The sequence below is a fragment of the Cynocephalus volans genome, chromosome 2 (assembly GCF_027409185.1).
Source record: "Cynocephalus volans isolate mCynVol1 chromosome 2, mCynVol1.pri, whole genome shotgun sequence".
Classification (NCBI taxonomy): Eukaryota; Metazoa; Chordata; class Mammalia; order Dermoptera; family Cynocephalidae; genus Cynocephalus; species Cynocephalus volans.
This window is the reverse complement of record NC_084461.1, coordinates 196,802,829-196,827,459: the sequence shown is the minus strand read 5'-3', so window position 1 is coordinate 196,827,459 and position 24,631 is coordinate 196,802,829. Positions and strand designations below refer to the sequence as shown.

At 47.1% G+C, this 24,631-nt stretch overlaps 1 protein-coding gene across 2 annotated transcripts in view; it reads right to left on the bottom strand.

The window, feature by feature from the left end:
* CABP1 (calcium binding protein 1) overlaps positions 1–24,631 on the bottom strand; it is a 55,130-nt gene that overhangs the window by 8,957 nt on the left and 21,542 nt on the right. The window contains exon 2 of one of the 2 annotated variants that reach the window (XM_063086700.1): positions 1,379–1,558. In XM_063086700.1, coding sequence (XP_062942770.1) covers positions 1,379–1,558 — 180 coding nt within the window. Of the gene's footprint in view, positions 1–1,378; positions 1,559–13,746; positions 14,398–24,631 lie in introns of those variants that run through there. The other variant, XM_063086699.1, reaches the window with a different exon arrangement.

The window sequence follows — 24,631 nt, the reverse complement described above, 5'->3', positions numbered from 1 at the left end:
GGCTGAGTTTAAGTCAATTGCGGGTGGCCAACTGATTCAAATCAGGCAAATTTCCGAGCTGTAACCAATTAAGCTGTCTCTGTGCCTCACTTCCATATTTCTGTCCATAAATGCTGCCTGACCTCCTTGCAGGCCAGAGTTCTTACAACCTGTTCTGGTTCTGAGAGCTACCCGATCCCCAAATCCTTCTTTGCTCAGTTAAACTCTGTTCAGTTTAACTTGTCTAAGGTTTTTCTTTTTCACACTATAAATGTTTGTAACATCATTATTACCCTCATCCCCGTGACAATTCAGATACATGTAGGAGGCTATCTAATACAGTAGCCACAAGCCACATGTAAATTTGAATTAGAATGAAGAAAAATTAATAATTCAGTTTCTTAATTGCACTAGCCACATTTCAAGTGGTCAATAGCCACATGTAGCTGGCTACTGTATTGGACAGCACAGATTTTATTACTTTGTGGTTTTTTTAGTGGCTGGCCAGTATAGGGATCCGAACACTTGACCTTGGTGTTATAACACCTCTCTGTAACCAACTGAGCTAACCAGCCAGCCTTGGACAGCACAGATTTTATAATATCTCCATCGTCATAGAAAGTTCTACCAAATAGTTCCGTGTATACAAAATTGTTAAGAGCAAAGGAGGGCCAGCCCATGGCTCACTTGGGAGAGTGTGGTGCTGATAAAACCAAGTCAAGGGTTAAGATCCCCTTACAGGTCATCTTTAAAAAAAAAAGAGCAAAGGAGGCTCCTGAGTCAGACTACCTGAGTTTATTTATTTATTATTTTTAATTAATTTATTTTTTAAAGATGACCAGTAAGGGGATCTTAACCCTTAACTTGGTGTTGTCAGTACCATGCTCACCCAATGAGCTAACCAGCCATTCCTATATGGGATCTGAACCCATGGCCTTGGTGTTCTCAGCACCGCACTCTCCCAAGTGAGCCACGGGCCAGCCCAGACTACCTGAGTTTAAATGCCACCTCTACCTCTGGCTAGCTGTTACCTTAAGCATGTTACCTGTCCAACTCAGTTTCCTCATCTGTAAAATGGGGACAATAAAAGTACCTGTCTTCTAGTTTCTCTGAGGCTTAAATGAGGCAATCCACCAACACATTTAGAACAGCACCGGGCACATAGTAAGTGCTCAAAAAACTTTATTTGCCATTATTATTTCTTGTTGGTAGATATGGACTCACCATCACTTTGCAGCCACGAGTGAGAAACTTTGGGGATCAGATTCACAAGTTGGGGCTTTGAGGTGTATTCACTGGGGGACAGGGACTGTTATGTACAGGATCCCTCTTTTTCCCAACACCTCCTCATGCCAGGTGAAGCCAAGCTCAGTGTGCTCCCCTGGGCCAACTTACGTACAGGCTGCCTGTTCTCAGCAAAGCCCTTGCGCAGGAAAATGCAGGCAGGGCCCAGCAGGTTGTGCATGACAGCGCAGTTCTGGGCCAGCATCAGGAGTGGTCCAGGGAGCTCGGCGCCGGCCGCCAGCCCCTCGTCACTCATCTGCACCACCATGTAGCTGCTCTTCTCCTCCTGGCGCATCTTCAGCCAGCACCAGCAAATACAAAAGAGAGGCAGGGCATCACCTTCCTGTCCAACTGGGCCCTCTTGGCCCCAGAAGAGGCTCTCCTCAAGAGAAGACCCTTGAGACGCAAGTGGTAGGGTTCAGAGAGCCTTCAGGATGCACAGGGCAGGCATCAAATTGGTCCAACAGATGGAGTCTCCAATCCTTGACTGAAACAGATGTTCCAGGGAGAGCTAGGTGTGATACCCACTGCATGGCACATGCATACACATGCACACACATACTGACACATTCATATGCATAGAATCACAACACCCATGTGCATGCAGAAGAGAGCAGACAGAGGGAGGCTTCTGTTCTAACTAATGGGAAGTGTTCACTCAGAGCCTAATAGAACAACATTCTCTCCTTAAATGCTCCAAATGTCCCAGTTCAATACCCGGGCTAAGTCATTTTTTCCAGCTCCCAAACTGACTCTGCCCCTACCCCAGCTGGATGTGCACTGGAAGGCTGTGAGGGCAATCGGAGCTGGCAACACGGAGACGAGGCTCAGCTGATCTGCAGACAGGAGGTTGCAAATAAGGCACCATCGCTGACATAAATGAAGTGGGCAGGTGTAAGAAGTGGGGACTGGGGCAAAATCGAGAGTGTGTGCCCCCTCTGAAAGGACAGTGCTACTTAACTCCAGCCCAGTGTTGCCAGATCTCCTGATTTAAAGCACTGAGTAGGCTAAACAAGAAACATCTGTGCATCGAATTTCGCCTAGTTTGCGACCTCAAGACTAGACACTGACATCCAGAGGTTCTTTTCCTCTCTCCCGCCTTCCCTGGCTCCCTGCCTGGCCCAGCCTGCCAGAGCTCTAGAGGCTGAGGCAGCGGCCTTCTCAGCTTACCAAATATAGCTCCACTCCCAGGCCCTGGCCAACCCATCCTCCTTTCTGAAGGTTCCCATGCAGCTATAAAAAGTTAGCACTGCCCACAGACCGTCCCCTTAGGACAACAGCAGCATCCAGACACAATATTCGGCTCTATCCCAGCCTCCCCAGGATGCCCAGTGCCTCTCCAGAGTCCAGGTCACAGCACTCTGCCTTCAGCCCTGAGCCTGGATGCCTCCTCTCAGTGTGGGGATTTGGAGTAGAACCTTCCTTCCCAAGGAGAGATAGGGTAAATGAAAGCCTGAGGGCTGACTTTGTCCAAGAATCCCAGAGCTGCGTACTCTTCCCTCCCCTTCCAGCCCTGCTTCACTCCACTTCCAGCTGGATTCCTCCAGCTCAAAGAAGGCCATGCCTAGGAGAAGATTCCAACACCTAGGGGCAGCCTGTTCTCCCAGGCCGAGAAACAAAACCACCCACCCCCTCACCCCTTGCCACCTTGTCCTCTTGTACTTCTTCTCCCAAAAGCCCCACACTTTGGGGCTACAACAGAGACACCCAACTTCTTAAGCCTCTAGAGAGGGAGAGGCAGTATTCTGGTTCCTCAAAGGGGAAGCAGCAACTCAGACCCAAAGCGAAGAAAGTCAGCCCAAGGCTCAAGTTCAGTGAGTACAGCAAGGATCAGTTTTAGGTAATCTCAGAACTTGAGGGATGTCAGGCAGACCAAAGGCCCATTCTGGTTTGATGTCCCAAAGAAGTAAGACTCAGAGCCTCAGCTGCACTCACTCAGACTTCTGGGACCTAGGCTAAAGGTAGGGCAGAACAAGAGAGACCCTCCCAAATGAGGGTGGATCAAAGAAAGCCTTGAGGTAGACAGTGTCTTAACCCCAGGAGACAGTCTCAGGAGATGTAGAGAATCAGCCTTTTAGTTTCTGACTAAATCTTGTGCACTTGGTTCAGAGTGAGCACAACCCAGGAAGGAGAGGCATTAGGTGATGCAGAATTCTGAGTGGCAGTTTAGTACGCTGGCTTTGGACAAATTTTTCCTTTGCCACTTGCTTGCTGTGTGACCTTGGACAGGTCACTTCACCTCTCTGTGCTCCAGTTTCCTTTTCTGTACAACAGGGATAATCATGTCCACTCACAGGATTCTTATGAGAAATAAATGAGCTATCACACAGAAAGTGTTTGCATTGTGCCTAGAGCATGGTAAGAGCCGAATAAATGGAGTTGCCATAGTGATAAAAAAATGATGACGACAACAACAGTGATGATGATGATGACACAATGATGATGATGGTACTGGTGGTGGTGAGGACAATGCAACTTAAGAGATGCTAGGTGCCAGAAGGCATTTTACTTTTGGCTCCAGAGGAACTGGGGAAACATCTGCTAGTCAGAAAAGAAATGAGGATGGAGAGGGATTTGTTCCCACGAAGAATAAATCAGTGGTGGCTGGGGAATTTCCAGTGCACCTCTTGATCATAATGCTGCCTGGCACCAAGTTACCCAGGAGGCTGCAGTTCCTCTCTGGCCAGTAATGGCACCTGACAGCCTGGTCCTGTCCAGCACAGGGCCTGGAGCAGGCTGCCTCTCACCATTACCAGTTCTCCAGTTATCATTCAGGAAGCCAAGTGGGCAGTGGCCCACAGGCTGACAATGTCTCCTGGCACAAAGGGGACATCTCCTAAGTGTGGCGTGGCAACAGGAGGGGCCAGCATGCCTCATGGCCTAACAGCTTTCTAACAACACAAGCTGGCCAAGAGTAAGCAAGTCAAAGCCTTGTCTCACTGACGGTATTAAAGAAGTTGAATGAGTGAGCCCTTGATGAGGTGGGAGAGGGGACTGCTTCATGGGGTGGGAATTCGGACTAGACTCTAAGGTCAGATTCAGGAATCTATGAATAACATTTCTGACAGCAGGAGAAAGAGAGAGGCAGCCTCTCATAAGGGAAACATAAATAAAAATAAAATACCAGCTCTGATTTCACACAGACCAGGGTTTAAATCCCAGCTCTGCTTCCTGTCAACCGTGTGGCCTTAGGTAGGCTCTTATGTCTGAGTCCAGCTCCTTTCTCTACAAAAGAGCCAAGAGAACTACTTAGTGGAAAAGAACAAATGAGATAACAGATGCTAGATATGTTGAAGATATTCAGGAACAAAGCAATTATTACTATTCTTTTAAAAACACGAAATTGGATGCAATAAGTTTCACGATACTTTACCTTATCCTGTGAACTCAAAACCTCTCCTATTTTCCTTTTCTCCTCCATCTCTCTTCCCTAAAACCCAGAATGGAAAATTATGATGACAATAACACTAACATTTGTTGAGTACTATATGCCAGGCACTGTGCTGAATCATTCATTTAATTCTTACTTCATTTAATTCTCACAATCACCTTAGGAGGTAGATATTAGTATCCCCAATTGATGGACAAGGGAACTGAGGAAAAGAGAGGTTAAATAATTTGCCCAAGGTCACGTGGCTGAAAAGAGGAGAACTGAGTAGTCTGACTCTTAAGAACTCTGCTGTGTAAGGGAAGGTGGGTGGGTGGGACAGAAGGATAATTTTTGTTCTCAAGTTCATCTCTTCAAGCTCTGAACAGAACTCATTACAAGGACTTTGGCCCTGTGTTCCTCTACATTAATTCAGATCAGTTTCTGCTTCTCTGAAACAGCATGAGGCCACTTCTGATGCAGAAGACTCCCTTAAGAAGATGACAGATTATGGAGGGGAGGGGTGTACAGAAGAAACAATCGGCCCTAGAAGGATCCAAGGAACAGCAAAGATTAAAAAGAATTTGATGTGAGCAGCTTAGCTAAATGAGGGAGACGACAAGCAGAAAAGCCTGAATTGTCCTAAACTGAGAGGCTGTCAAACTGACCAGAGGTAGGATGAAGTTGGGGGGTAGAGGCACCATTAGCTAACCTGAGGCCTTAGGTAAATCACTTAACCCCTCTGAGTGGCCATCAAGTTCCTTGTCTGGAAAATAGAAGAACTGAAGGAAAACATCCCTATCATTCCTTCTTCATTTAGATAATATCTACGAGTCTCTTCTATGGCCTGAAGAGGGCTACAAATACAGGCAGGGCCCACCTGAAGCAAAACCCTAGAGATGCAAGCCCAGACTTACATAAAAAGTGCTTTAGAGGTCATTATTTGCTTTCCAAAAAGAAATCTCACAAAAGAATATTATCCTAATGTATAAGCAATAAATCCACAATAGAAAGTAACTTATATACACTTATGCTCAGCATATCTCCTGGCATCCTATTAATGGAAACAATCCTGGGGTGTGAACCAGCCTGGTTCTACTTGACATTCTCTGACCCAGCTCAAGAATTATCGGGTGTGGAAGCAGATACCCTGGTTAGTTCCTTTCAGTAACAATGGGCTCTACTTCAAAACCCATAATTTTGAAGGTTTAGCGACCACCAGAAAAGGTCACAGACCCTCAAAGGAGATGAATAAGCCAGCCCCTAGTCTTGAAGGGTCTTCTGATCCTGGCAGTTTCCAGGGTGTCTGTCCACTGATATCCTAAGGATCCACACTTTTTATATTACAACACAGAAGCCCCAAAGCTACATGATTTCTTTCCTAAATCTTGTACAAATTCCCAAACACACACCCTCCTCCCAACATGCAGCTCTAAATCCCGACTTCAGCTCAGAGCTTAGGACATAGAAAACTGTGATAGGAGGATATCTGGAGGTAGGAACAGGAGAGCAGCTCTGGACAGTACCCATGGGAAGGGTAGCAAGCTTCAGATACCCACCTCCTCAGTACCCACCCTCTGAGGCAAGACACCCCAATCCCCAGTCCCAGGTCTTGGGAACTCCAGAAACATACCTTCCTCGAGAGAGTTCTCAGTGGAGACTTGACACAGTTGCCCATCCTAAGCTGAGGCAGCCCCTCTTGGGATCCACGGGTCCATGAAGGAGACTCCTTGGGGGCCCAGAGAACTTAGTCCTGGCCACTGCCAACCCCAGCCTCTCTCTGTCTGTGTTGCGCTTCCTCCAGGACTGATCTGAGCCTCTCTCTCTTGCGCGCGTGCTCTCTTACTCGTCTGCCTGCTCCTGCTCTCTGATTTTTTTTTTTCTTTTGGTGGATTGTGTGTGTATTTGTGTATGTGGGTTTAACTTTCTGGGCACTTTCTTAAGAAGATGAAGGCAGATGGGGAGTGTGTGGGCACAGAGAAAATCACCCAGATAGCTGATGGCAGAGGGCAGCCAAGGCTGGAGAAGGCTGCCGGATCATCTACATCAGATTAGAGCTGAGTCCTCTCTCTCTGGTTCTTTCCCCTTCCCTCAGCCCCTCCTTTTCATGCTGCCAAATCTGCAGGGAGATTGCCTCATGGAGAGGGGCCCAGAATGGCAGCTGCAGCTGGGAATTAGGCCAGCAGACCCACAAGGGGAAGCAGGCTAGTTTGGGCCCCCAAAGCCAGGGTACCTCACAGCTCCCAACCTTGTGTGTGTGTGCACGCGCGCGCACACACACACACACACACACACACACACACACACGCATGCATGTACACAGACACAAGCACCTAGGGAGATGTTTGCCCCTTCTGAAGAGCAGTAAGTCTGATGAGCATCCTCATTGCCCCGTGGCAATTCCAGTTGGATCGAGAGCAGGCGGCTCCAGTTGAGGACCTGGGAGATCTTGTGACATCTCCATCACGCTCCATTTTTCACACTTGCCTTGTCGTGTCATTGAAATGGGATGAGGCTCCGGGGTTGAAAGCACAGCTGGCTAACAGCTGAGATCACTCCGACCCAAGGGAAACCAAGAGATGGCCCTGAGGGGGGCATGATGGAGGCAGCACTGGCACACAGGGCATTAGCAAGGTCTTCGACCTCTCGTCCTCTGCCTCATCCTGAGCGAGGATGTTACACTGGCTTCCTTGGGGCACAGAACAGAGGCGCAGCCCTTTACAAAGAGGTCTTCAAGGTCCCACAGCTGGAACCTTTTAGGTGACTAGCTCTATCTCGTCCTTCTGGGTTCCGGCTTTGATAGGAACTCATCTCAAGTCTCAGATATACCAATTGAGACCTACAGCCTGAACCATAGATACCCCAAGAGAGGAAGTGTCCCTGTCTCCCCGCACCCAGCTTTTCCAGCAGGGGGCACCAGAGACAGACTGGGAGGCCCCTGGTGCAACCAGCTCTTACACACATAGCTCAAAGAGTTTTCAGCCCAGAATGCCTCCTTTCCCAGGGACTTTTGTCCAGATTTGGGTGGTCAGTCAGAACCCCCACTGAGGGAGACAGGTGGGTGCGCTGCCCAGAGGTGCCACAGGCTGGCTCTTAGGGAGCTGGAAGGAGGTCCCAGGATAGCTCTTGATGACTGTGGTGCTGCTGCTGCTGACGACCACGGAATGGTTTAATCAGCGGAGTTACTCAGCAGCCTTATTTGGGCCAAACCTCTGGAGGGGGAGATGGAGGAGGGGCGACCCCCTGAGGACAGAGGGAGGAGCCTGGAGGAGGGTGGTTTTGATGCCTAAAGGGCAGGAAAGCGGTTGAAGACGCCAGGGAACTGGAACGGGAAGAGCAAGCAGCCAACATAAATGCCTTCTTCAAAGACACGTCTCACGGAAACAGGGCATAAAGGAAGCACTGCGCGGAGGGGGTCAGGGTCAATGGACTCCAATGAATGGGAAGGGTGGGGAGGCCTGGGGTTGAGTCCTGGCACTTCCAGCTTCTGACTGGGTGACCACCCACTCGTCTTCAGCTTCAGTTTCCTCCATTGGAAAATGGGGCTTCCCCGATCTTGCTTATAAAACATACGTGGGAAAGTGTGGTACATAATAGGTACTTGATAAGTAATTACTAAAACGGAAAAAAGAAGTATCATTTGTCCAATGTTTATGTGCCAGGTACTGTGCTTGGCTCTGGGAATGCTGTGGAAAACTAGATAAACACGGGGACCTTATATTCTAGCGGCCGGGCAAGAGGTATGAAAGAGCTAGAAACACAATTACTTAGTTACATTTCAGATAAATGCTGTGAAGGGGAAATACAAGAACTCTGAGAAGGTGAGAGAGGGGAATGTGACTTGGTCTTGGGAGATCAGGAAGACTTGTCAACAAAAATCTAGAAAACGGACCGTCTGCAGACTCTTTTGAAAAGATAGGGCTCATTGGGGACCCCAGAAGGGAGCATGGGTTAGGCTCCAAGTACAAACCCAATTCATATCATCTGAATGGCTAGATACATTTAAAGGCAGCACAGCATAAAGCAGAGGTTCTCAATGATGGCTATACATGAGAATCACTGGGGAGCTTCCCCAGAAATTCTGATTAGGTTTAGGTGGGCTCTGGACATCGGTTTTCTTCAGTACTCCCCAGGCAATTCTACCTGCAGCAGTTCTGAGTACTACTGATGTAGAGGTTAGGAGCTTGGAATGGAGATTCAAACTGACGTCGGTTCAAATCTTGCCTGCTGCTTAGTAACTGTGTGACATTGAGGACGTGTTGATCTTTCTGAGCTTCAGTTTTTTCATTTATAAAATGGGGATTCTAATAGCACCTCCCATAGGGCTCTTGAGAGGAGTAATGAGATAATACATGCAACGGACTTGGCACACTGCCCCCTTCCCCTGCCCAGCATTGGTCTTAAAGGGCCAGGTGTGGCATCTACTCTGGTGGCTCCTGCCCCCTGCAGGCCAACCCTAGGCAGAGCACCTGCTTGTCGACCTTAGGATGTTTCTGTCCTTGGAAACAGGAGACAGCAAAAACAGGCCCCTATGGAAAAGCCATGCCCTTTGAAGAAATCCCATCCTCCTTTGGGGTGCAAGTGGGGACTGACAATGACTTGAGACTTAAGGGCAGCAAGGAATCCAGGGATTCAGACCTAGTACTTCAGAACTTACTTAAGCTAACTTGAGCTGGGCAGGTGGGGCAGATGGCTTGACCTTCAGCAGGCAGTAAAAAAAAGGCTGAACAGTGGGGCTTCCTCTAAGGAGAGAAGCACGTCACATTTTCCCCCACCCCCGCATCCCTATCCACTGTGGCAGCAGTCCCTGAAGCCACACTTTGAGTTCTGGAATGGAATGGAATAATACGATCAGAGGGATGAGAAGGATAAACCCGTTGCTGATTATTCCTGATTAGGAGGAAGGCTGGCCTTTGGCCCTTATCAGTTCTATCACCAGCATTTGAACTTGGATGAAAGCCCAGTGCTAAGACACTCGGGAGAAGCTAGGTCATAACATGAGAAGTGCTTTGTGGATGCTTCTGACAAATAGGGAACACAAGGATGTGACTTCCCACTAAACCAGCACAAGCAGGTATGTTTGCAGACAGGCAGACCACAATCCTTTTTGCATTCCTGCCATTTACTTATTATGTGACCATTGGACAAGTAATCTCCCTTGAGCCTTCTTCATCTCTAAAGTTGGGGGGTGATAATGCTAACCTTCAAGGTTGCTGTGAAGATAAGAAGATACTTTGTCCACTGTTTAGTCGTCTCTAGACTGAGGTCTCAAGTACCCTACTTGCTTCCCCAAAACAACTGGAGGCAAACGCAAGACATCCTGGAGGACTCTCGCCAAACTGACTCCCAGCCACTCCTATCACCTATGATGTTAACCACATACTGACCTTCTCTTTCACCCTCCCCAGGCCTCAGAGGAAAGGCAATAGGGGCTCCAAGCCCTCTCAGAGAGAAGTAGGCAGAGACTTGGCCAGGGCAGTAGTGAGGAATATACACAGCCTTTATCTTAGGGACATAGGCCTAGTGCATTGAATCTTTTAGGATCCAAACCATCCTGGCCTTTCTCCCCATCTAAACCACAGGAACCAAGAAACCTCTGAAGTTCAGAGCCTGGCGATACCATTCATTTATTCATTCACTCATTAAATACTGCGATCCTGCTATGTGCAAAGCAGTATGGGAACTAAGCTAGCCTATCCAAATCAGAAGAGCTGTCTCTATAGCTGGAAAGGGGGAAGGGATGAGACAGAGCTGTGGGTTTTATTCGCATCTGCCTCCTCTACCAGGGGTGTTTCTTCTTAAACTTAGGTAAGGAGCAGAAAGCCTGTTTCTTAAAATAATCTCTCAAGACCCAAATCCCCAGGTCGTACTTATTCTGAGTTAGTTTCTGATACCACATCTTCTCTCTAGGCAGCTGGGTGGTATGTTCTTAGCTGGCCACAAAAAGGGAACTTGGGAAGGTCCTTTGATATTCAGTTCCTTCCTTTAGTAGCCTTCCTCACTTGGCTCAGAAGCAGCTTTCAAAATACCTTACCCAGGTCCTCATTTAATTACTCTATTAATAACAGCAATATTAATGAAGGCTGCCCTTTACCCAGCAACTACCATGAGCCAGGCATTTGATATCCTTTTTGTTTTGTTTTGTTTTGTTTTGTTTGCAGCTGGCTGGTATGAGGATCTGAACCCTTGACCTTGGTGTTATAACACCACATTCTAACCAACTTGATATACTTAATCTTGTGTAATCCTTGTAATAACTCTGCAAGGTAGTTTTTGTCAATCTCACTTCTGGATGAAGAAACCGAGACCAGAGGGAGAAAATAACATGCCCAAGGTCACAGATATAGAAAGCAACACAGCTGGGATTAGAACCTGCAACTCATAAGCTGGCTGGTTAGTTCAGTTGGTTAGAGCACAGCCTTATAGACCCAAGGTAATGGGTTCAGATCCCCACACCAGCCAGCCACAAAAAAAAAAAAAAAAAAAAAAAGAACCTGCAATTCTGCTACCTCCCAAGCCATCATCCCATGCCTTAGTCTCAAAGCCACAGTACCTCCATGCAGGCAATAATGATTCTCTATGAGGTCACTGGAAAAATCTTAATTCCTATCTCCCCCAATGTAGGAGACTATCTTGGTACCTTCAGTTTCACTTTGAACTCTGGCTCTCCCTGACTATATCAAATGGAAAGAAGCCCTTGGTGGCTAATCGATAATAATAACAACAACAACAATAATAACTAACACTGATAGAGCCTTTGCTCTGTGCCATGCACTGGGCCAAGCTCTATACGTATCTCCATATCTCATTTAATCTCCCAAACACCTGTTGAGGCACTGTGATTATCCCCATTTTGCAGGTAAAGAAAGAGGCTTAATGAGGTTAAGCAATTAAGGCAAAAAAAAAAAAAAAAAAAAAAAAAAGGGAGAACTTGAGAAACATGGAAAATATACTTCCCCAGGGCTATATTTTGCCTTAAGCAGAACCTATCTTCAGATACTTTCAAGTTTCTATATTCAGAACCCCATTTCTCTTCTCTTGGTCCCAAACCTGTCTCTGAGGACAGAAACCTCAATGAAGAGAGAAGGGAAGGAAAACTAATTTCCCTCTATCACAGGAGACTGGAGGCTCTGACACGAAAGTCCTAGCCTGGGCTTGTTGCTGTTGTTCAAGCCAGTGCCTTAGAGGAGTCAGCAGGAAGCCCAAACTGAATGTGCTGGGCTTTAAAGAAAGAAAAGCCTGCAGCTCCAAGAAGCAAGAGCTTCCAGAAGGAAGTAGTAAATATTTGATGGGATCTTTTATCTCCTCCTGACTCAGGTGACCCTGGTGATATTTCAGAACATTGGGCAGGAGAATATTCTTCATTTAATGACGGAGAAATTAGGAGGAGGAACAAAAGCATGTAGCTGAAATGCTCTGAGCTCAGAAAGGGCCCATGCAGGCAAATTTTGCAAGACTGAAAAGAAAGGGCTCTTTTTACAGGAGCTGAGTCAGACCACCAGCAAACTGAATGACCAGAAAGTGTAGGATTTTGAGCCAGTGACCTACCCTTCCAAACTGCTAGATTGTAAGAACCCTGGCTATCTTGTTCACTGCTGTCTCCCTAGTGTCCAGCAAATATCTGGGTAAAGTAGGTATTCAATAAATATTTGATAAATGAATGAATTGGTGTCACCCATTCAACAACACAGCCCCAACCCACAGACCACTCCTGCCCTTACAGCCCACACCTCCTCACTAAAAAACAAGCGACTGCAGTGAACTTCTTCCTCCACATGACACCTCACTAACTCTCACAGCTCTGCATCCAAATCTCTACTCCGGAGAACTGTTTCCAGCTCACTCAGCTAACAAAGGCTCCCTGCAGGAACAAAGCCACACACTGCTGCCCTACCACCCACCACAGCAGCCCCATGCAACCCGAATCCATGTGCAGCTGCCTTCATGTCAGACCTCCGCTGGCATCAGCCGCTGTGGAGTAGTATTTTGAAAAGAAACGTGCAGATCTGAAGCAAAATACACACGGCCTCCTTGGAATTCTGATCCAACGTGGCAAGCCAGGAGCCTGAAACGGCTTCTTTACGCTAGATCCTAGCACAAAAACTCTCACCCCCCCTTCCCCCTCACATCATGCAAACACTCTGATCATACCTTTGCATTAAACCCCTCCTTGGCTGCTGCAGAACTGTCTCAATGCTATGCCAGAGTTTGACTTGGTTACAGACCCAGAGCTAGAGAAAATCCTGGCTTTTGCTCAGGAGTTCATAGGTTCCTTTCTCCTGAGCCTCTCTCGCCAGCAGCACAGCCCCAACTGTAGACCTACATTGTGACTACAGAGCTGTTGTTAAAGGGCAGGTGCCCAGCTGCCTGGGACCCTTGAGGGAAAGGCCTGAGGTAAACAAAAGGAACTACTGGTGACCTCTTAGTGGCCTTTCTGGCCCTAGAATGCTCACCAACTCAGGCTAGGGTTCTCTGGGTGTTATTCCACGTCCAACAACCCAGCAACTGCCCAGCTGCCATTCTAATGGCATCCCGGTAGTGACAATCTACTTAAAATACTCAAAAGTTCGGGTTATAGACACAGCTCTGTACAGCCCCTCCGTGCCTACCAGACACCTCCTCTCTTTCCTATTTTTTAGTCTCCTAACTTTCCCCAGGCCTTTGGGGACAGCCTAGGCAATGGCAAGGGCCCCTCATCCCCTCTCTTGACCCCCCAGACTCCAAACCCTTTGCTCTCTTGGGTCGCTCCTTAGCGGTACTAGTCAAGAGGCCAGAGGAGTGGGTTGGCGCCACCTGCTTTGACCCTTGCAAATCTCCAGGGGGGCTGTGCAGGTCTCTCTCTTCCAGGACTGTCCGATTCCGGCAGGCGTGAGGCAGGCTTGGCGGCGGTGCCTCGCCCAGAAGAGGCCCGGAGCGTGGACAGCGCACAGGGTGCTGAATCAGGCGCGGGGGAGGAGGAGTGCCGCCAGGGGCGCTGGGCCGGGGCAGGACAGGGTGAGAGCCGAGGCGTGACCCGTGGGGGGCCACGGCCAGCGGGAAGAGGGCCGTGGACGCGCGGCCGCGGCAGGGTCCCGAGCGCCTTTCCCAGGAGCGCGGGCGGGAGGCGCGGCCCTTACCTGGCCGAAGGCGGAGCTGAGCATGGGGTGCAGCCGGTGGAGGAACGAGTCCGCCTCGGACGCGGCGGCTGGAGCGGAGTCCCCGCGGCCGGGGGCTCGCAGCGAGCCCCGGAGGCCGACCGCGGGAGACAGCCCCCGTTCCTCCCCATCCCGCCCGCGGGCCGGCGGCAGCGGCGACGGCGGCAAAGGTCGGCACGCCGCGGCCGGCAGCGCCTCCCGGGGCCTGCAGTGCGCCTGGGGGAGCCCACGCCGGCTCTCCCGCGCGCCCTCCTCTCGCGGCGCCGGCCGGCACAGGGGCCTCCGCGAACTGGGGTCCCCGGACGACGGCGGCGTGCCCGGGAAGGCGCCGGGCAGTCGGCGGCCGGGCAACCCCGGGTCCCGGGCAGGGCCGTGCCGAGGAGCCCGGCTGCCCCTGCTCGCCGCCGCCGCCGCCTTCAGAAGCGACGTCTTGGACTCGCTTTTGGCGATGTGCGAGCTCATCGCGGCCGGGCCCGCGCTCGCATGGCCCGGCGGGGGCGGCGCGGTGCGGCCCGGCGCGGGGCCCCCGGCGGGCAGGGAGCCGGGCGCCCGGCGGGAGCCAACCCCGAGGACGCGCTGGAGGCGGGCGCCGTCCCCCGGCCGCTTAAATGCGGCCCCGTCGCCGCCGCCCATGTGACAGCGCAGCCTCTACGCCCGGAGCCCGAGCTCCCGGCGGCTGGTGGTGCAGATCTGTGGGGGGGCAGCCGGCTGTCCCCCGAGAGCCCACCCCCTGCTCCGGGGCGGCCCAGGTACCGCCGCGCCCCGCCCCTTTTCCCGCCCCGCCCACGGTGAGCCCCGCTTCGGGGCGGCCCCTGGCGGCCAAGGGGGCGCTGCGGCGCGGAGCCCGGAGCGCTAGGGAAGGGTCTTGGCAATGGGCCCCAAAGAGGCTGATACCCTGCTAGAACCAGCAGCATCCCTTATCACGCCTTATCCTATAGTGCCTTGGACCTCCCGAACCTTCAGAAATGCAGGCAGGGTGCACTCCCTAAGGGGTAGAACTTTCACAATGAGGACAAAAGAAGTGCAGGAAGAACTAGAGACCCAAGGAGCATGAAGGCACTCTATGGCATCACCATGTACCAACGCAGGAGCCAGAATGGCGTGCAAGGGCACTGCTGGAAGGAAAGGCTGCACTCTATGGGACGTTTCATCCACTCCCAATACCACGCAGCTGGACTAGGATGACCCGGGTTAAACAGCTACAGAATTTCAGTTCTCAGAATAGAAAAAAAGTGGCATCTGAATTACGTGGACTGGGCAGCACCTAGCGATGATCAAGTCTCAGGTAGGACCCATTTGCTGCTCCTCCAGCTCTTGTCTCTCCCTCACCTTCATGCCCTTCTAGATGCTAGAGAAATTCAAGCTACTGGTAGGCAGCCAAGGAGTCACACAGGCCGGGTTTGAATCTTGAATCCCAGATCTGCCACTTACCATCTGGCTAACTTGGTCAAGTGTCATCAACCTCTCTGAGCCTTGATTTCCTCTTCTGTAAAATGCAAATGATAATCATAACTAACTCCTTGGTAACAGCGGATGACACCATGCATATTAAAGGCCTATAGCCCAATGCTTTGGCAGGGCACACATGCAGTTAAGCCAGTTCCCTGCGCTCTGTACCTCATGAGGCCCCCTCTACCACTCTTGTTTGGTAATGAGATGCTTGAGATTAGAGCTGGGGGTGGGGGGTGGGGAGCGGTGTCCCAGGCTATCCCTGTTCTGGCCTCTGGCCCCAGGGCCATCCACAGTCTGGTCACTGCTTAGCCTCATTAGAAAGATATATGGACAGGTTGTCAACATTACACTTTATTCATGCCAAGTGTTCTCTGCAATGTCTGCTTCCTTTACTTACCCATATTCAAGGAATTAAGAAAAACAGGATGGGCAGGGAAAGCAACTGTCCAGAGTACAGAGTGAACAAGGAAAGTGTGGTGAATTTCTCCCCAGCTCACCCACTGTAAGGGACCAAATTGCCATATTGAAGCCACTCAGGTTCCTAAAGCACAAATACCGAGGTAGGCAGAGGTGCAGAAGCTCTGAAGCCTCACTGCAATGTCCACTCAGATGTGCAGGGCATAAAGGGTTCACCCTCTCAGAGTTTGGGGTCAATCAATGTTTCACCTGTTCCTGCCCTCAGAATAATCAGTATCTGGGGCCAGCCCTTGGCTCACTCGGGAGAGTGTGGTGCTGATAACACCAAGGCCACGGGTTCGGATCCCATATAGGGATGGCCGGTTAGCTCACTGGGTGAGCATGGTGCTGACAACACTAAGTCAAGGGTTAATATCCCCTTACCGGTCATCTTTAAAAAAAGAAAAGAAAAGAAAAAAAAAAAAAAAAGAATAATCAGTATCTGGCAGGATTAAAAATGAATGTATGTTCAATATAAATCACAGGAGATAAAGTACCTTATCAGAATCCCTAGAATCCCTCAGGAGCTGATGAGAGGCAATGGGCTGATGGGTATTCTAAATCCCTGTTGTGCCATGCTTGATTACTTTTCTGAAATTCCTTAAATATTCTTGGGTAAGACCTCTGTCAGCAACTAGTTTCTGAAAAAGTGAAGAACTGGGTTACATCCCCTATGATTATCAAAGTAAATAAATCAAAATTATGTTCATGTAGCACACCTGCACTCATATCCCAGATGTATGCCAGGAGTCCACTTCATTTGTAAAATTTATTAATTTGGTCATTTATTTAACAAATATTTATACAATGAGGCACTGCGTTAGGCACCCAGAATACTAAGATTGATCCATCTGTTCAAGAAATACTTGTGTGCCTGTTATTTGTCAGGCACTGTTCTAGGTAATGGGGACATGCTGGCAAACAAAACAAAGTCTCTATCCTCAAGAACAAATAAACAAATACATAAATGCATGGAAAATGAATGGTGGCAAACTGGTGGTATTTAGTGTCATAAAGAGCAATAAAATAGGTAAGAGAGTAGGGCTTATTGGAGGATGCCAATTTTTTTTTATCTTTTGATAACTGGTGCCAAGAGGGTGCTATTTTAGATAGTGATTAGAGAGGAAACAGTTGAGCAGAAATGAAATGAAGTAAAGGAGCAAGTCATGTATATATCTGGGAAAAGAGCTTTCCTTGCAGAGGGGAGACAGTTTAAAAGTCCTGAGGAGGGATCAGGTTGGTAAGCTCAAGGAGAAGCAAAGAGAAAAGGGGGTGGGGGAGTGGAGTGAGCAAGGGGGAAAGTGGTTAAGATGAAATTGGAGAGGAAGGCCGGGCCAAATAATCAAGGGCTTTGGGTTTCTTCTAAGTGTGAAGGAAGCCACTAGGTTTGTAGTAGAGGAGAGGCATATGATTATTGACATTATTAAAGCATAATTGGCTGCTCTACAGCATGTCAACTGTGGGATGGCAAGTATGGAAATATGGAGCCAGTCAGGTGCTCTTCCATGGTACAGGTGAGAGGTGATAGTGGCTGGGACTAGAATGAGAATTGATGGAGGTGGTAGGGAGTGGTTAGATTCAGGAGATGTTTATTAAAGAATGGGAAGATTCAGTTCCTGCTCTCAAGGAACTTGCAAAAATAGAGGAGAAAACCAACTATAATATAATGAGAAATAGGCAATAAGGGAATTACAAGCTGTGTTGTATGGGAGCAACCAAATATAAACCTTTAGAGGAGTTAGGGAAAGCACTGGAGGAGGTGATATTTGAGGTACTTTTTGAAGAGTAAGTGAAATCCCTCCAGATGCATAAGGAGGGTAAAAGGAAGGTCATTCCGGGCAGAGAGAATAGCTTAAGTACAGGCATGGGAATGTGAACCTGTATAGTGTGTTTGGGACTCGTTTGGCAGTTGAGGGAGGAGAGAGAATAAGGGCATGGAGATGGGCATAGAAAGGTGGTTTGGAACTGGACCATGAAGGATCTTAAATGTGACATTCAGGAGTTTGTACTTTGTTCTATAGGCACTGGGGAATCCTTGAAGGTTTTGAGTTTGTATAAGATGCAAACAGAACTGTTTCTGAAGATAATGCCGATGCATTGTGGGGTGGACTGGAAGGAAAGTGAAGGCAAAACCAATTAGTTTCACTCATTTAACAAAAAATTATTGAGTGCTCACCATGTACTAGGTGCTGGGAATAGAGCAGTACATAAGCGAATATAATGCCTCTCTTCATGGATTTGAAGTATTGTAGGGAGGTAATGAGGACTAAATATAGGGGCTAGGTCTGATTCAGGAAATATTTCAGAAATACAGAAATATTTCAAAAAGTTTGTGGAAAGATTTATATTATCCTTTAATTCTATTTTTCTGTGAACTTTTTGAACTATCGTCATACCATCATTAAGACATGGAAAGTCTTGGATGTGGAAAATGAGAATAATATCAATAAAAATTTAAAAATTAAAAACTTAAAAAAAAAAGAAAATCAGAATGGCTTGCCTCACTGATTGTGAGATAGAATGGAAATGTACTTGCTACAAAGTATCCTGCCATATAGAAATTATTTTAAAATAATCCTTTTGGATTATACATACCTTTATAGCTTTAAAAGCACTTTCACATGAAGTGTCTCACTTGCCTTTAAGTGTTACACAAATTGTAATTATTAAATAATTACATGTTGTTATATCATTTGACTATATAACTGTTAGTGAAAATTATTCAAAAGAAGAGCTGTTTTGGAGCACTGGAAAAACATCTCAGCATATAACGGCAGCTAAATAGAAAAGGTGGGTCTGGGACCACTGCATCATTTAGAGAGAACAGTACATTTAGCTGTCTTTATATCTCATTTCCAAGAAAATCCATTCAGAAGGAGTAAGGCAGGGGCCGGCCCGTGGCTCACTTGGGAGAGTGTGGTGCTGATAACACCAAGGCCATGGGTTTGGATCCCATATAGGGATGGCTGGTTAGCTCACTGGGTGAATGTGGTGCTGACAACCCCAAGTCAAGGGTTAAGATCCCCTTACCGGTCATCTTTAAGAAAAAAAAAAAAAAAAAAAAAAAAGGTGTAAGGCAGAGTGAAGGGCAAAATTCCTAAAATGTACATGGATCTCTCATTTAACATCTCTCAGATTGATAACGCCATGTTCCTGTAGCAAACTCCTTTAAAAACCGTTCTTTCCTGACCAAGACTGTATGTCATGCTTAGAGTCTTGAAAAGGGCTGTGGAGCGTTTACACAGTGGTGCTTGAATTAATTCTCTGTGATGTTTCTCGTCTAGCTTGTTCCTCTCTGCTGTTGTCAGAATCAAATTCTGCACTTAATCTCCCCTTGTTTTCAGATGACAAAATCTCTCTGTTAGGTTTTAGAAAGCTGGGATTACAAAATGTTCTTATGGTTTTTAAGTCCTCTGTGGAGATTGGGAACTCAAGAAAGGATTGGATGAGAATGGAGTGGGGGCACAGTCAGTGGACTAAATAGAGGATTCCTTTCCAAAAATCTGCCTTTGGACCTAAATGTTCATCACTTAAGAGGATTCCAAGATTTTTAAAATAAAATGAAAAGGAGTGTGGGTTAAAAGAATATATGAATGGGTCAAAACTGAACTGTACATTTGAGACTGTACATGTCACTGTGTATAAATTATAACTCAATAAAAAGAAAAATCAAGCAAGGAGGACAGATAGAGCAAAAATAATTAATACTGACAAGTAGAATGGTCTGCTGGACTGTCTTAGGGACATGAATTATGATTTTCAAAATAGGGGTGGCTGAACTCACTTGGTTACAAGGGCAAAGAAGTGAAGCAGCATAGATGAGGGAAATTCTATTCCCTACAGATGACAGATTGGTCAGAAGTTATGACCATCTTTTAAAAACAGAACATCTAATCTCCAATTATTAGAACATATTATCACTATCATTTCTCATTCCTTCCTTTCTTTCCCTAATCTAAAATAGTTCTCAACCTCTCTGAGATCTTGACTGGATACAAGAAGTAATCACTCCTTATGCTTTACTCCCTTAATACTGATGCCACGCACTCCACTACGTTAGCAATGTAGATACGTTCAGTAAGTATGCAACACACCAGAAGTCACCCACTGCATCTATGCAGTTTCCATTAGATGAAATGCAACCCATGTTCAGATGACCTAACGACACTCCAGCCACAGCAGCCTCCTTTATTATCTATCTCCCGCACTGGACTGTATGTTCCATGAAAGTAGAGACAAGGTCTGTTTTATTCACTACTGGATGTCCAGCACTTAGCACAGTGACTGACACATAATAGCACAGTAGATTCTCACCTAATATTTAGTGAATGAATAACAAAAGCAGCAAAATGTTACTGTTTTTATAAAAATTAGTCCCCTATGCTTGGACTCAGTGGCGGAAGGGGTGAAATTAAAAGAAGATTCTACAGGTTTTTTTTTTTTTTTTTTTTTTTGCAGTTGGCCGATACAGGGATTGAACCCTGGACCTTGGTATTAACAGCACCATGCTCTAATCACCTGAACTAACTGGCCAGCCTCAGACAGGTCATTTCTGTTATATGTATATACAACCTGGATCCTGTGTGACCAGCAAGCATAAAGGTACATGTGACCTTTAAGGATCGGGCATGTTTTTGCCACAGGCAGAAGGGTTCTGTGTCTTAATTGCCTGGAGGTTCCATCCAAAATCAGAGTCAGCCAACAGTGCAGTCTGTGAGCAGGGCGGTTACATCTGTGGCACTTGGAGCTGTGCCTGGCCCTGCACCAAGCAGACCTACTGGTAATGCAAAGTTGGAAACAAAGTGGGTTCAGCAAAGGAAACTCATGCCGCTGCATGAAAGGTAGCTACTCATGAAATTACCTGAGATAAGACCCTCTTAACAGACTTAATTATGAGCAGAGGGATGGGAGACACGTGGGAGCTCAAAGATAAAACTATTTACCAAAGAGTGCAAGGTCAAGGGTTCAAATCCCTGTACAGGCCAGAAGCCAAAGGGAAAAAAAAAGGAAGTATTTCAATATTTTAACAACTGGAAGGCAATACTGGAGCATGTCAGCTGATTTCCAGTCCTAGGTATTGATAGAACTATACCCACCACAGGAAGTTCAAGAGTTTCTGCTTCCTCTGGGTTTTTAGGTGGGATATATAGGCAATGCCTTTGCAAGGACATTCTATCGTGGTTCTGTATGACAGGGCCTTGCTGGGAGGCTCCTCACCTTACAGAGTTCTGAGATAATTTTCCCTTAGCAAGGGTGATATCACTGACCTAAAGGTAGATTCCAGGTAACTGCCCTGAGGAACAATCATTTCAGCAGGTATGTGACTCGCTGTTAGAGAGAGAAATTCAGAAACCTTATCAAGCAGATCTCTAACTCTCCCGGCTCTGACACAGCCAGCCCTGTTCCTGTATGTAACCCAGCAACAAGGATGTGCATAGGGACCAGGCTGAATGAGAAAGTCAAAGCTCTGGAGCTGAAATCTCTAAAGACACTCAAGCTTTTAATGGAGGAGGGATTTTAGAAAATATCCAGCAAATTCTCTGCCCTTTCAACTTCACTTTCTGTTCTCTTTTTATATGCTTTCGGCATCTTCAATTAATCTTGGGATGAGAGCTGAAGGCAAGAAGCCAGTGGTGCCTGCGGAATGCTAAAGAGCAAACCGATCCAGGGAAACAAATGCCAGTGAGGGACCCCACAGCAAAGACACCGTGAGCAACTCTCCTGTTACCATGAGGCTTGCGAGGCGTGTGCACGGGTCTCTGCATTGGCACCATCTGCCAATTCCTCAGGAGGACAGAACAAACCAGCGAGGCATGAAGATTAGATTATGTAACATTCGAGGATTTCTGTTTTCAAAGAGGAAACAAATGGAACGAATTGATTTGCTTGTCAAAGTCATGTCACTGAAGGAGACCTGTTCCCTCCCCTTCCAAGAGGACCTCATTAAAGAGAGTAATGATTTCATGGATTCAGAAAATGTGAGACCACAATCACTCCATTCATGAGAGCAAGTGCAATTTCCAGAGTTGCCATGACAAATCCTGTTCTAGTCCCCTTGCCTGGAAAATGACTACTCAGCTACTACCGAAAGGGTACCAACATGACAAAGAACATAATTGCCAGACACAGATTCAGAACCTGTGTGCTTTCTTTTTTTTTTCCTTGGTGGCTGGCCTGGGGATCCAAACCTGTGGCCTTGGAGTTACAAAGCTGCACTCTAGCCAGCTGAGCTAATCAGCCAGCCCTCTCAGGTCTGTGTTCTTTGCCTGAACTCTCTTACTTCTGGGGAAGTGGCATCTAATTTTGAAATCTGTGGGGTCATATTTACTATTCAGAGACTTAAACAAGTGCTTTGATGGAGTAGGGATGAGTTCTTAAGAATATACGCATCAGGAAGGAGAATGCATTGCATTTCTGGAATTCCTTTACCATTGCTGGACTTCTCTCAAATGCACAGCACAATACTTTTTATAGTATATGCAGTGGATATGAAGAAGGAAGGAATCAGAACCTCAAACCTGCTGCCGTAGTATCATTCCTAAAGGTTTCACTGCCTCATTAAGATACCAAGATTTAAATATCAAATCTTAATTTAACATGCAAATGAAGAAGCATACTATACCAGATAATGTCCATTTGCCTCTCCAGATCCACTTTCACCCTTCTCAGTGCTGCTCTTTGCCCTGGGGTGTTGACCTATATGGACAACATCAGCTCGCTCCTTTGCCCTCTAGCTTCCAGTTGGGTACAGACAAGGAGAGGCAGCAGAAGGAGACTGGAAGGCAGGAGGGGCATGAGGTTGAAATATTTATTCCCCCAGTTCCCTCCCTGCCAGATTGCCTTAAGTTGATTGTGTCTTTTGATAAAAGGTCAGCCCTCCTTCTCAGGGCAGCCCTCTCCACACAACTCTCTTTGTGCGTTCTATAATTTTTCCCTCCCCTTGACCTTCAGATCTAGGAATGCATAAAGGCCCCAGCTATTACTAGCCCCCTAGGCACTGCACAAGCCCTTATGGTTTCTCTACACCCTGCTCAAACCTTGTAAATGGTCCCTTTGTTAAATTCTCCTCTAATTATCTAATTTGAGTGTGCCATCTGTTTCTTATACAGACTCTGCCTGATATACCGACCACACGTCTGTTCTAGGCCCTACACCATGTTAAGAAAAAGGTAGCAAAATTAATAATACGATATACTACTACTTTATGTAGTTATTCTCAATGTTCATCTTTTCCCAAGACTATAATAACAATTTAAAGATAAAACCTAATTCCTCTGTACAACATAATTGTGCAGTAGAGTTTGTATGAGCTAAATATAATTCAGAGAACAAGATTTTTCATGCCATCGAAATTCATGTTAACAACTATAAAGAGAGAACTCCAGAACTGATGCCCCCTGACTTGAGATTTAGCAGAAAACATATTGCAGTATTTAAATCAATCCAACAAATATTTGAGTCTACCATGTGGCCAGCAAGGTAGTGAGGAACAACATAGGCATGGGCCCTGACTTTGTGAACCTTGGTCTTCCTTTATACAATAAATGTGCTCCTAAAAAGGTGAATGCAAATCACATTTCAATAAATCAAATAATATGTTGTATGATCACGGGGAGCTTACTATTTGAGTAATAAGTTTGTAAAATGATCACCCTTTGATCTTTTGAACCAATGAGATTTTTCATCCCTCCAGTGTGGTCCAAATGAAATTTATCTTTAGTCTGTAGGGAAGATCGATCTCCTTCGATGATTCTGGAATAGCAGAAATCATGGAACGGAATTTAGAGGAAAGATAGGGAATTGCCATTTATAGACCAAATATAGAATGCTAAGCGATTTGCATCTGTTAGCACATTTAACCCTGAAAATAAACACATATTCCATCATTCTCTTATTTTCTACTTCTAAAAATAAAAAACAACAACCAAAAAAAATAGTATGGCAGGTGTGGAACTCAAAATCCTCTTTTTGAATGAGAAAGCAAAGCAAAAATATTATTCAGTGCAGCATTATAAAGATTAAACTATTCCCACTTCAGTGGCTTCCCACTGCTTTTAGGATTAAGTCCAAAATCCTTCAAACGGCCACATACCCGCAACCATCCAGGCTTCTCCCTACTGGAAGGCCTTTGCCTCGCTGTTCCTGGTCTTTATGCAACCTCTTCCTCTCCACTCTTCTCCAGACTAACTCAGGCTCATCTCTCCGGTTTCCACTCAGTTTACACTTCCCAGGGAATGTCTGTCTCCCCAGCTGGGCCCATGTCACTGTATCCTTAGGGTCAAACACCAGTGAAGGGCTGAAATCTCATTTGTTGCCTGACTGACTGAGGGAACCAGGAAGGGCTGCTCTGCCTGAAGGTGGCCATTTCTACCATCTTCCTGGTCCAGTTTCCTTTGGTCCCAGAGGCCCAGCAAAGCCTCCCTCAAACATGGAAGAGTCAAAAGAACCCTCCTTTGAGGTTTCTCTCTCCCCCTTAAATGCACACCCATGCATTCTAGGACCCAGAGTGCCAGCTCAAATAGGAAGATAACAGTTCCAAGGCTCCCAACCAGGGCGGAACATTCCCCAGGCCTCCCACCTGTGGACTTGCCAAGTTAGTTGCAGCAGCTGCGCGTGCGCAGGATGATTATTCAGTGGGATCACCCCACCTCCACCTGGATGTTGTGGCTGCGCATTTCAACCTGGCCGGCCTGAGGGTGTGAGGAGGTACAATACTGGAAGAGGGGTTTGGGGCATCACCTCAGAGATCAGGGTGGGATTGCCACCATCCAGTGGCAGGCATTGAACCTCATTATTCTCACAGAATACTACAAAAAGTTTTGGGGGCCGGCCCGTGGCTCACTCAGGAGAGTGTGGTGCTGATAACACCAAGGCCATGGGTTCAGATCCTATATAGGGATGGCCAGTTAGCTCACTGGCTGAGCGTGGTGCTGACAACACCAAGCCAAGGGGTAAGATC